General features: G+C 36.4%; 1 protein-coding gene across 1 annotated transcript; it reads left to right on the top strand.

Annotated features, from left to right (window-relative positions):
- Positions 1-9,612: 9,612 nt before the first annotated feature.
- LOC135616230 (transcription factor MYB1-like) lies at positions 9,613-10,873 on the top strand. The gene is made up of 3 exons (XM_065115420.1): positions 9,613-9,760; positions 9,921-10,050; positions 10,127-10,873. Exons 1-3 carry the CDS (start codon positions 9,628-9,630, stop codon positions 10,671-10,673), a joined length of 810 nt encoding a protein of 269 aa, XP_064971492.1. The 5' UTR covers positions 9,613-9,627; the 3' UTR covers positions 10,674-10,873.
- The last annotated feature ends 2,943 nt before the right edge of the window (positions 10,874-13,816 follow it).

Raw genomic sequence — 13,816 nt, 5'->3', positions numbered from 1 at the left:
GCGCAGAGTCCTGTTCGGTTCGAATCGAAATCGGGTCTGAACCGCACCAAACCGGTCCGAGAGTTCGTCGATTTCAAATCGAATTAGAATCGAATGATTTGATTAAAATTCTATATTTTTTAAGAATCGAAACCGATGATTCCTCACTCAATGATTTTGGTTCTGATTCGAACCAACGGTTCATAATTTTTAACAAAATTATGATTTTTTATTTTAAAATTATTTTTAATTAAAAAATTAATTATTATAGTTTTGATATGATTTTTAATCTTGATTAAGTACAATGCAAGCTTATAATATATTTTATTCATGTGATAAGGATCATTTGGTCGATTGATCATTGGACGATGGGTATATCCGTACGATTTTATCCTTTCGGAGTATATGAACTTCAAAAAGAATCTCTAAGGATAAGGGAGACTTAAACGGACTTACGAACCCTTAGTTCTCATGCTCTTCAATCAACGTCAGATTAAATAATCTTATCAATCAGATTTAACCATTTTACAATGAAATTAAAAAAGAAAAACTATTTTACTCGAAATGTCAAACTCACCATCTGGTTTTTGACATTTTTGTCTTTTACATCATACACACATGATTCATTTCTAAAAAATATTTATAATCTTTTAGATCAATTCTAGCATGAATCTCCTGTAGAAGAACCCCTCTCTCTCTCTCTCTCTCTCTCTCTCTCTCTCTCAGTCTCTTAGATCAGTTTTAGCACGAATCTTCTGTAGGAGAATCTCTCTCTCTCTCTCTTATAATCTCTTAGATCAGTTCTAACATGAATCTTCTGTAGGAGAACTTCTCTCTCTCTCTTATAATCTCTTAGATCAGTTCTAGCACGAATCTTCTGTAGGAGAACCCCTCTCTCTCTCTCTTATAGTCTCTTAGATTGAATCTCCCCCCCCCCCCCCCTCTCTCTCTCTCTCTCTCTCTCTCTCTCGGTGTTTATTTGCCTTCATGTTTAAGCCCCTCGATCTAATGATCATTGTTAAGGCAAGCATTGTATCTGTGTTGTTCGTTGCGTCACAATCACCTCTCGATTCCAGGAAGACAACACCACGTACATCAAAAGATCCTAATGTCGAGGGGGCAAAGACAGCACCGAGAAACATCTGACATTTTTCTCGATTAACCAAAGTAGGTGGTTCAGCAATCCAAGTTTTGCCCAACTGAGGTCCCATTTTGAGGGTGAAATGTATCATAATATGCTGCCATTTGGTGTTCCCCCACTACACATCCAGTTTGCAATCAAAGGACCAGACGTAAAAGTTCTGTATGTTTCTTATTCTACATGCAAACTAATTGTTTAGAGGATAATTCACATATGACTACTTCGTTGTTTGTCATCTACAAGAAAACTTGCACTATGTTTGCATTCAACTTTCATGCCACAAACACACTCCATACCAAATTTCATAGCCAATGCATTAACATGACAATATAGGTTAATGAAGCATTTTCACGTAATAGCCATAGAACTACAAAAAATTTCCATTATTTTCCATCAGTACTACTGTTTTAAGTTCCATAAAAATAAAATAGGTAGATTTGAATTTTGCAAAGGATTTAAGGTTGCTCATTGCACATCTACTATGCATACACCAAATTAAAGTTCATCTAGCTAAAAAAGAAGAACTAGGTTGATGCTTTTCAAACACTTTAATACCATAAAAAAGAGCTATTTTCTTATAAAATATATATTTTAGGTATTTCTCAAAAGGAACCCCTCTATTACTTTTTCTCAAACAATACATTTGAATTAAAAAAAAACTCAAAATATCTTTAAAAGTTTTTCCACCAAAATTTCTCGCTCTTTTTTTCGCCCGTTTTTAACTATTATAACGGTTTCATTTGATTTGTTTATAATATTTTTTAATACAGTTTATAGTGTTTTATTGATACATCATAAATATCATAAAAATTATTAAAAAAATATTGTAAGTGGCATCATATCTTTCCTCTTCAATTATTATTCTTTTAGACCATTGGAATATCATATTTTTAGGTCTATAGTTAATTTGATTGAGGTTAGGAGTGTATTCATATCATTTCTAAGATTTTTAAGTAAACTTTATAATGTTTATATTATGATGGTTAAAACACTGCAGTAATTCAAAAACAGTATGATGAAATTTTTTTTAGATATTTCCAAAATTAAAAGTATTATTTAAAAAAAAAGTAAAATGGGAGTATTGATTGAAAGATGCTTTAAATTGGGGTATTTTATAGGAAAATAGTCCTAAAAATATCATATCATACAAAATAGTAATATCAAAGTGGATCAAGGAAATTCTACATAAATAATTTTCTCATGCAGATTGTGAAAGTAAAAGCAAGACAAATATATATATATATATATATATATATATATATATATATATATATATATATATATATATATAGTCTCCTCCTTTGCTCATTCCCTCTAGAGTCGTATAAACAACCATCAAATGTAAAACCTGCATCCCGAGAAGACCATATCCCACCAGAAACATAGCCATATCCAAATTGTTCAGTTTAAACCTTACTAAATTGTTCATTCTGACAAAAAAGTATGCAGCGGAGGTATCTAATCAATTCAAAACTCGATAAAATCGACACCCAAAAGGTGAGATTTTTTTCTTTCAGGAGAAAAAGAGCAAAAGCAAAAGCGAATGAAACAGTGAGGACTGAGAGGCACTCACTTTGTGGCTTCTTTTCCATATATCTGAAGAAAAATAAGGCGTTGGAAGGGAACACAAATCAAGAAAGAAAGCATGAGAAGAAAGAAGATGATAAAGACGTGCAAAGACACAAAGTTTGCGGAAGAGACGATGAGACAATTCGCTTCTTGAGATCCGGGGGTTGACCCCATGGCTCATGGTGAGGAGAGAGAAAGGACCAACGAGTACCTTAATATTGGCTCTATTTTGCTCGAAAATTTTATTGGTGTTGAAAATATTTGTGTGAGATAAAAAGAGGGGAGCAAAGAGGATAGTCTAATATAGTTGAAGAGCTCACAATATAGAAACTTAAGTTTTTGAGTTAGATTAGTGGTTATATATATATGTATATATATATATATATGTATATATATATATATATGTATATATATATATATATGTATATAACCATTACATTTAAACTTTTTAAATATATATATGAATAAAGAAAGAAATTCAATCCATTTTATAAGATTGAATTATTTGACATTTATATGAATAAAGAAAGAAATCTCTATAAATCAATTATTTGACAAAGTGGGTGGATAAAGAAGAAACATTTTTTTTGATAAATCCTATCTTCCCAAATATATATAATGATTAATATTTTCGATCAATAGAGACTCAATATACGAAGTACAGTCAATCAAGCTCATCACATTGGTATAAGAGATTATGATTTAAAATATTCTTGATGTGGGAATATTTTCTTTATCATTCTCTATAAATAAGAGTTTTTCAAGTTTGATTAGGGATCCGAATTGTTTTTTATTATTATCTTTTAAACCCTTCACTGGTATGAGTATAGTCCCGATGTTAGTTTTGTATGTGAAACTTGTGAAGTGAGAGATTCTCTTTGACTAAATCTCTTGAGAAATTATCTAATTTCAAAAGAATAAGTCATGTTGACCTATGACATGGATTCATGATACACTAAAAGTGATGGTTTTGGATGACTAATTATATTCTAAAATTGATAGGATAAAATTTACTTTATCAAATGTGTGGATGACTAATTAGATTTCAGAATTGATAAGATAAAATTGATTAACACCATTAATTAGATTTTTAGGTATATTTATCTCTATCTAACTTGCATAAATCATACATATACTTAGAAAGAGAAGGTTGAAACATGCATGCAAAAGTACTGAACACTTCATCATCATTTATTATCACTTATTATAATCTCATTTAATGAAACTGCAATGGGTGCGTGAATATTCCAATAAGAAATGAGAACAAAGTGGTCCAACAAAAAGGATCACATAATAGGGTTCAAGAAAACTCTAAAACGAGCAAAACAAAAGCAATTGGCTCGGCAAGGTCTCCTAGGTGTGTGTATGTGTGTGTGTGTGTGTGTGAGAGAGAGAGAGAGAGAGAGAGGTTGAAGCACTATCAAACACCTTTCTACTACGTGGGTCAGCTAGATCTACATACAGATGACCCCCCCACCTTTGCTTCAAGTTGCTGGGGATCTAAGCTAACAAATTTTCTCAGTCTGTGTTGAAAGGACCACTGGATTAAGGATGGGAAAAGCAGGTGATCCCTCTTCTTTTTCTCAATCTGCTCTCGGGGAACACAGTTGAATCATTCTGCATGGCATCCTTGCGCTTGTCTTCTAGTGCTGTGTCTCAGAATCAAAATTCTACAAGAAGACAAGCATGCTGGAGTCATGCTCAGGAAGAGAGGGACTGCTGATGGTGATGTTTCATCGGTTTCTTTCCTAAATGACGCGCATAAGTTGTGTTGCTTGTTCGAGCAAACCAAGTGAAACTGATGAGCTATGCAATTGAAGTTGAAGCTAGCAATAACTACAAGTATGATTGTGAAACCCTAAAACATATCGTGATTTATAGTTTTCGTGTCAGGATATCTAATATATAATTTATGGATCAGTTGAATTAAGTGGAACAGGTTTGGTTTGACTTGGTGGTTGAGACTCAAATTAATAGGAAGAAAAAGATTCGAGGAAGATCAACTATGACAAATGGTAACAACTCAATTCTCAACCTACAACATGTAAGTGTTTCAATTTTCAATAGTAAAAGTATAATTTTTGGTTTGTGAAGATGAGAATCATCTTTCTTTCATTTGATTTGTGAGATTTGATTAAGAATGGTCATGATGATTGATAATATAGGAACTATGACAAGAGATCAAATAATTAAATTAAAAATAATAATAATAAAGATATGTAATGGCTCTTGGAAAGATTTAATAAGGTGTTTCAGTTGTAATCTTCTCAAGGATCATGAGGGCTACAAAAGCAAAGGATACATGAGACCTTTTGCAAAAATAAAATTTAAAGAGATATAAAAATTAAGATTGTCAAACTTTAAACCCTAAAAAGAGAGTTTAGATAATATAAAAATGAAAAAAAAAATGTGTGTCCTTGAATGACTTCTATGCAAATCTTATGGAGTTGGTCAATCAAATAAAGACTTATGACAAAACGATTAATGATAAGTGAATTATAAAGAAGTTCCTAATCAGTATCCCAGAAAAACTTGATTTTATTGTCGCTATGATTAAAGAAACAAAAGATTTTTGCTATATCTTGTGTTGAAAAACTTATGGGTTGGCTGATTCAACATTTAGAGAAAGTCATGAAAATTGTATTTCAATCAAAACTTTGCTTCCAAAAATGGTGAGGATAAATCAAATAATCAATCACAAAGTAAGGGGGAGCAACCTAAATATAAAAACTAAGAAAAAGGATGAGGAAGAGATAGAAGTTCATCAAATGTTACAACAAATTATGATATAAATTTCAACAAATAACGATCATAAAAAGGACGCAAAATATGCAACACAAATAATTATGAAGAGAATAATTGTTATTATAGAGAAAGGATAGAATGTTACAAGTGCAAGAAGTATGATCACAAGCATATATATATATATATATATATATATATATATATATATATATATATATATATATATATATATATTTCACTACAATTTAGCAAGCAAGTTTTTCATAATAAAACAAAAGTGAAGTGAATTTGTTTTTTGCATATCAAAGAATTCAAAAATAAAAAGATAAAAAATGGTATATTGATAGTGCTTATAGTAATCATACAATAGCGAAAGAAGATATTTTTCTTAACATGAATACCTCATTTCAATATAAAGTTAGGATGGGTAATGATGAATTTATAGAGGTGAAAGAAAAGGACACAATTAGTGTTCAAACAAAAAGAAAAGTTAAAAAAAATTCATAATGTGTTATTTGTATCATATTTAGATCAGAATCTCTTAGCATTGTGCAACTTACGGAGCTAAGTATTCTCTATATTTTGAAGGTGATAAATGCATTATCTATAATAAAAAAATAGAAGATAAATATTAACACAAGTAAGAATAACAAACGTGAGTATTTCACTTTCTCTTAGATATATAAATAATGTTGCTAGAAGATCCAATATGATAGATGATTCATAATTATGACTTGGTCACTTGAATTTTGGTAGCCTCAAGTTTATATCCCAAAGATCATTGATGAACGACTACATTTTATCAAATAAAAGCAAGAAATTTGTGAGAGATATGCACTTAGAAAGCATCATAGGCTATCATTCCCTAAAGATGTTGTTTGGAGAGCTAGAAAAATACTTCAGTTATGGTACATAGACATTTGTGGATCCATAAAGACCCCGTATAGAATAAGTACTTTATTCTCTTTTTATTGATGATTACACATGCATGACCTTGAGTTTATTTTATGAGACAAAAATTCAAAGTTTTTATAATTTTTTAAAAAAGTTTAAATGGGAATGGAGTGGTTATTATATTAAGACTCTTAAGAGTGATAATGATAACAAAAAAATATAAATCTTCTGAGTTTGATAAGTTTTTGTTAAATTTTAAATTTTGATGATGAAACTAATTGATATTGATAGTGTTTATGATATGATCTACGTTTTAAGTGACGCAAGAAGCTTCGATCAGGAAGAGACAACTAAAGTAAGAAGAATCATGTTGGGCCAGAGAGAAACATGTTAGAACATTGGACGTCGAGCCAAAGGATCGATCGACGTGTCGACAGAAGACCTCAGGCCATGGGTTCGAGCATCGGGCATCGGGCCAAAAAGAGCAAAAATTACGTCAAGAAAATCGGAGTTGCCGAGGTCAACTGACCGATTGGGCAATAGGCCACAAGATAGGACGATGCGCCGAAAAATCGGACGAAGAGTCAATGAACCAATGACATGCCGGACAATATAATTCAAGCTTTATAATAATTATCTAGATCATAGGTTTTATTTGTGCAGGATTAATTATGATAATGATCAAGACATAAAGCAAAATGAAGTCATAGAGTCAAGAACGAGAGTTCGTTGGGTGTTCGAGAGTTCGTCAGAAGTTCAAACTTTCATCGAAAGTTCTACTGAAATTGATTGAGAATTCTAGGAGCTTGCCGAAGAAACTCATCGGAACTCACCAAGAAGATCGTTGTGAAATCCAGGAGCTTGTTGGGAGTCCGCTGGAACATTACCGAGAGATCATCGAAAGTTCACCGGAAGATCGTCGGAAGCTCACCGGAAGAAACCTAGACTAATCGAACCGGATTTACTTAGTGTATGCCTTAAATTTGCATATAATTGAGATTCGAATTGGACCAGCCCAAATTAGAGACTAGTTGGGCCCATGTATGGAATGTGTTGGGTCAAATGAAAGGTCTAAACAGTGACCCAACAAATAGTATCATTGTGGCACAGTCTTCGAGATTATATCAGTATCGTTAGATTGGATAGTAATATATTATTTATAAAAATTATGAACCAACCCATGAAAAATATATTACCTGGCGGTACCCGAGTCTTAAGAGTGATAAAAATTAAAGGAAAATAACTAACTTCCTTCTTTTCTCTTAGAAATCAAATGTAATATATTAATTATATAAATCTAATAAGATCGCTGAGATTTAATGATCCTCTCTCTACCCAACTTATTCCAATCATTATAATACAATTTGGTGTCATGATTCTCTCTCTACGGACGGACGAGTTGGGTTTTGTTCCTCCTCACGTATCTTGTTGTTTAGTGAAGTAGTCGATAAAGGTAGCGGAAGGTCACTGATACTGTTGAGAATTAGGTAAGAGCTTAGAAGCGCAACAAAAGCTGCGCCGGTGCGTTCTTCAAGGCAGCACTAGAAATAACCTTTCCATACACCAACCTGAGTTTGCGAAGTCAGTGACAAAAATAATGATGAGTATAAAGAGTTTTTGGAGGACTGTCAACTGGCGGAGCGGACGGTGTCTTGAAACCTATAAACCCATTCTTCAACGTATAGATCAATCCATGTACTTGGGATGAACTTTAAGGATGATGACACTATGCGTGATTCATCAGAAAAAAAGCTTCCAAAGCTATATTTTTGATACATCTCATCAAAAGATTGATTCCCCACCGGATTTCTTGTTTGAGCTCATCATACGGACGTGATGTCATGCAGCAAAGTAAAATGGCTTCGGGAACTCCAGCCAGCCTTACTGTATGATCCGATGCTTGTATGCTTTTTCTTGCTTTTTAACTTCTTTTGAGAATACTACAGTGGTCGTTACATAGATAGATGCGATGCACATTTTGATTGAGAGTGGTCGGATGCATGCATGGTGTATAAATAATGTCACCGTTCTTATCACTGGAAAGTGTCCTATTTTTCTCTTTGTTTTTTTCGCTTTGGGTTTGATTGGATTTGTTGGTTGACAAAATGACTTTTTCCTACGACTATAAAGGATGCCATCAAGTCAAATGTAAAAGAGAACAAAAGAAGATATGCGATTCTGTTTCACGATCATTAGTTCCGATTTTATTAAATTTGAAATTAAAATCCAATTCCTTTCGATCGTCTTTATGTGTTTTTAGATTTAGACGAGGAGAAAATAAAATATAAATTCTTTAGGTTTATGTGAGACGATCCGTAAGGAAATATGTACTTAAATAAGGATAACTCATGGTCTTATAATTGATCTGAAGGAATTAATTTTTTTCATAGACGTAGACGCAAACGTAGACGTAGATAAGAGTTATCGAACTATGTTAAATATTACGTCGGATTTGCTTTTGATTGTTGATCTTTGATCGAACTACATTAAATATTTATATTTAACTGATTTGAAACGATCATATTTTTAGTTTGATTCGGAATCATCAAAATCATTGCGATTCACCCACAAGTGTGTTAGCCTTTCACCAAACTATAAAATAAGATACTAAAATCTTCACTCACTCAGGTGACAACCATTTTGGGATAGTAAACAGCGGCCACATCGGACGACGCCGCCCACCTAATCTCCAAGGAGCTAATGCTTCAGGATTGAGACGCAAAGGGATGAACACCAGTTGACCACGCTTTGTCCCCAATGGAAATTAGCATACGTCCCTAACTTGAAACATACTGTCGCCACCTTTCTGCATCTGCAGCATGAAAAAGAGAAAAAGAGAGAGAAAAAAGGAAGCGAGGAAGAAGCGCTTTTCATGCGTTATGACCGAAAAGGACCGACACACAGCAAGCGACGCTTTCCAGTTTCCACCACATAGCGCGCTATCGGGATGAGGTTTGAAGGGCCAGTGGGAACGGCAGGTGTGCGTGTATGTGTGTGTGTATTGGCTCCTCTTATCCACGTGGCAACTGATGGGACCCACGATACGAATCTTGTATATTTTATTCGATTTATACGAAGAGAAAACGAGATGTAATATTTGTTGGGTGTGGCCATTAGGTGGTCGCAGCAGCAGCAGCAGCCGCCGCTTCCGCAGGGCGCGTAGGCGTTGGTATGGCTCGCGTGATCAATTATTGCATGTACCTGTACGTGATCCATCTTTATAACGACGACTGTCCACACTGGTAAGAAGAGTATTTCACAGAGGGAAGCCCGGAGCTCCTCCGTCTCCTGTCCCAACCATGGGTAGAAGCTCATGCTGCTCCAGGGAGAAACTCAAGAAGGGGGCTTGGAGCGCCGTCGAGGACAAGGTGCTCCGTGACTACATCAGAGTTCATGGCGAGGGCAAGTGGGGAAAGGTCCCCAAGAAAGCAGGTGCAACCGTAGCGACGCATGGCCTCTTTGTTCTTGAAGCTTTTCTTTGCAACATGCGTTCTCCTTTCTTTTGGTTCTCTATCTATTTGTTTTTAGTCGTTATAGACATCGTCTTGGTTTGTGAAGTGAGAAGTGAGCTGTGTTCATGATGCGGTTTCAGGGCTGAATCGGTGTCCCCGGAGCTGCCGGCTGCGGTGGCTGAATTATCTGCGGCCGGATATTAAGAGGGGGAACATATCCGATGAAGAGGAAGACCTCATCATCAGACTCCATAATCTCTTGGGAAACAGGTACTTGTGTTCTGCTCGCACGAGACCATGTAGAGTAACTCCTTCGCTGATCTCTCTGCGTCATGCCCACTCGCAGGTGGTCTCTCATAGCCGGAAGACTACCGGGTCGAACAGACAACGAGATCAAGAACTACTGGAACACCGTCCTGAAGAAGAAGCTGCAGGCTCAGCCGGTTGCGTCGACGGCAACCACCGTCCTGCACTCGGACCGGGATGGAGCCGCGACCCTCAAGAACGAGAAAGAGGCCGAGGCTTCAACGCAGTGCAGCCAGGACCGCGCCGCGAGCCGTCATCAGCAATCGGGCAGGAGCGTGCAGAATGTTCATTGCAATCGGTTCAACTCGTCGGCGCCGGCGGTCGGAGACCTCCATTCCGATGGTTCTTCCATGGCGGCCGAAGAGTGCGATCTGTTTGACATACTCAAAGGTCTCGATACCGAGGAGCTCTGCTCGAGGTATCTTCTGGAACTAGACTTCTTCCAGCTCCTTGGGAGCACTGTCCCACAGGACACGAGAGACTGGTGTGGTGGTGGTGGTGGTGGTGACTCCTATGTGTTCTTCGATGATAGATTGCTCCTCGAGGGTGCTATTTCTGATACTTGGATTGGTGGCGAGCACATCTGATCTTACGGTGGTCCAGCATCTGATGATTTGGTACATTCTTCCAGTCCAAATCAGAATATGAGTTTGTGGACCAAACATGTGGTTTTAGAGTGGCATGCTCAGACAATAATAGTGTGCCCTCTGTCACTCTCTATGCAAATGTTTTAGCAGTGTAAGCCTTTAGCTTTTTCTTTTTGGGTTCTTCAACCTTTATGCATCAGAACAATGAGTAGTGCTTTGCAGCTACTGCAATGGTCCCACAGTTTCAGCTTGGATATGGTAGGTCCAAAAGAAAGCAAAAAGCAACCACTGGTGAAAGCTCTGCTCTGCACTTCCCGCGTTGATATAAGAGACACAGATTGGAATTTAGAAGAAGAAATTGATTTATCAAAACCTTTAAAACTCCATAAAGTACATTTTTGATTGAGGGAACATAAAAAAGTTAATTGCTTACTCTCTGAGAGATGCTAGTAAGAATGTCAGCTAACTTTCAGTAATCATACAGGCGGAAAGTAGTGTTTGTTTCTCAGTCTGAAGGCATCAGGTGCCGATATGGATGATCGTCTTCCTTGATCATAATTGATCGGGGTTGAAAGCATCAGCTCCTGAGTTACGATTCTGTCGAGGTATTGGCAGTCCTGTACGTCTTAGCATGATGGCATCTTGCTTTAAGGAGTGACAGAAAAAGGTGCAGAAATCATTCATGACTGTAGCAGCTCAGCTTTCATCCGTAACTCGATGATGAAGCCTTTTACCAAAACTCCAGTGTAATAGAAAGACAATTTGATTTATTCCACCTAATAGTCCTACATCTACCGCAGCAAAGGGAGGATCGGTGCATTAGGACTGGTGCTATCAGGCTGGGGCAGTGAATGAACTATTTGGATAGGGATAATAAGTACAGAAAAGGACTCGGGACATCTTTGAAACGCAAAGAGCTTTCATTGCGCAGTGGAGGATGCGTAAGGCATTATTCCAGTCTGAATCAGAATGTGTGTGGAACACAGACATGCTTTATGAATTTTTCTGGCACTGCTCAAAACCCCTCTGTTTCCCTACCTAATTTGCTTAGCCTTAGTTGATTCCAACAAGAATGTTCTGCTCTTAGTCATCATTACTCATCCTGAGTTTTGATTCCCACCTTTGGGTCTTCCAACCTCATGAACAATGCACTGCGGTTAGTTCATCGTTCCAAGCTGCACATACAAGATCAAAGACAACAACAACAAATCTTACTGAGGAGTAGGAAACTGATAGCGCGTAGAATAAGCTAACATAAGAAATCAGAGCAGCTTTCGTAGTTGCTAAAAGATTAGTCTGTTAAGCCATAAAGAATGTCAGCTAACCTCAAGCAACCACAATTCAATGGCATTAGAAAATTGGAGGTCAAAGCATGAAGCAGTCAGAATACTATTAACAACATTGCTCTGTTCCTCTACGAGGCTAGAACGAGGACATGAACAACTTGTGTCCGGCTTCTGGCCTTAAGAACAGAGTACTTTGCAGCTACCTCTAGTTGATAATGACAATTATAAACAGCTGCGGTCAGTGGTTTGGTTAAGATTAATAAGCCGATAAACCCTGAAAAATAAGAGTTTCCAAAACAGCAGGTGTTGTGTTCGTCATATCGTCTTGTCGAACACAGTGCTCGATCGTGATACTCAGGATTAGGGCACATTCCAAGCAAGCTTAGTTGTCCTCAGCCCTACTGGTCCCGACATTTACCGTAGCGATTCTGAGGGGTGGTGCGTGTTTGAGGTAGTGAGAAAGACAATAATTCATATATGGTTGGTTCTTGGTGTGGGTAAGAGGTAATTTAAGGGGACTCAGCCATTGATCAAACGATAGCTACTGTGTCCGAGGAATCCCATGGTGGTTTACCGAGGTGGGACAAGACGAGGGAGCAGAACTCGGTGAGTGGCGATGACCCTTTTGAAGTCTTTTAACGGTGCACAGCAGCGACGTGTCTTTTTCATGCATGCAGCGGACGTGCAGGGTGGGGCGGGAAGAAGGAAGTGGGCGAAAGTGACGCAGACGAAGAAGGTGTCTTTTGTAATTTCCTGAGGCCGCGTGGGTCGTCTCGTCCTTTCCCGTGTTTAGTCGCTTGGATTTGGTTGAAGATGTAATTAATTATATCTATCTTTTTATTTAAATAAATTTGATTAACTCATTAGATAATTAACTTAAAAATATTTAATAAATTACCACGTGTTAATATCCACTGGGAAAAAGAAAGAAAGTACGGATAAGAGAATATTAGGACTTTTATATTATTGACTTTGCCTACACCGAGTGGAAAGAGTTGGCTAAAGAAGTTTGGTACAAGTCTCTAGCAAATAAGATAATATCGGCTAATGGGGACATCATTAAGATCGACAAATTATCTTCACACAGATACAAATCAATCTATCACTCCAAAAATATTATTTAAAAATAATATTTTTTTAAAAAAAAATTAAAATCATATATTTGATTTAATATGATTATAATATTTCTCTTTTATTTTTGTGCTCGAATCTATATATAAAAAAAAACAGAACGAAAATTATCTGAAATGAATCAATAAATTGAGTTTTCATGACTGATTGATTTCATTATCCACATGTGAAATCTACTGTTACTAATTGTACTTAAAGATCAAATTACATCAAATATTCATTGTTACTAGTCCTACGTCAACTGTGAGATGAAAATATATTTGATTTGAGAATTATAATCGAGTTATAAATCATATAAAATTCCTCCCAACATATGAAAGTATTAGGAAGAACTGCGAACTCGCTGTTTTCCTTCTCCGGAATCGAAGTGTTGGCCGCTGGATTTAATTTTGTCGGTACGAACTAAGGTACCTCTTTTCGTCACGAGGCAAATAGAAACGGGATCCACTTCACGGGTGTCAGATGACGCCGTAGGTGAATGACGTGGTGGGGGTCCAGCACTCGGTACTGCAGCGGTTCTGAGTTGGTACCTCATGTTCTTTAAACAGCAGCAGCTCATCATAGTGTTCCAACGTTTTATTCAGATAATTTCTCTGGAATCACGAGTTGTTCTTCTTTTATCGGATCTTGTGAGGACTGGTAAATAATCTCTAATTCATTATCTTCCGACGTCTTTAATTTCCAAACTGTCTTCTTATGATTCAAAAAATAAAAAGAAAAATCGAA

Source organism: Musa acuminata, chromosome BXJ2-7, assembly GCF_036884655.1.
Source record: "Musa acuminata AAA Group cultivar baxijiao chromosome BXJ2-7, Cavendish_Baxijiao_AAA, whole genome shotgun sequence".
Taxonomy (NCBI): domain Eukaryota; kingdom Viridiplantae; phylum Streptophyta; class Magnoliopsida; order Zingiberales; family Musaceae; genus Musa; species Musa acuminata.
Note: the sequence above shows the minus strand (reverse complement) of the source record. Positions and strands in the feature narration are given on the sequence as shown.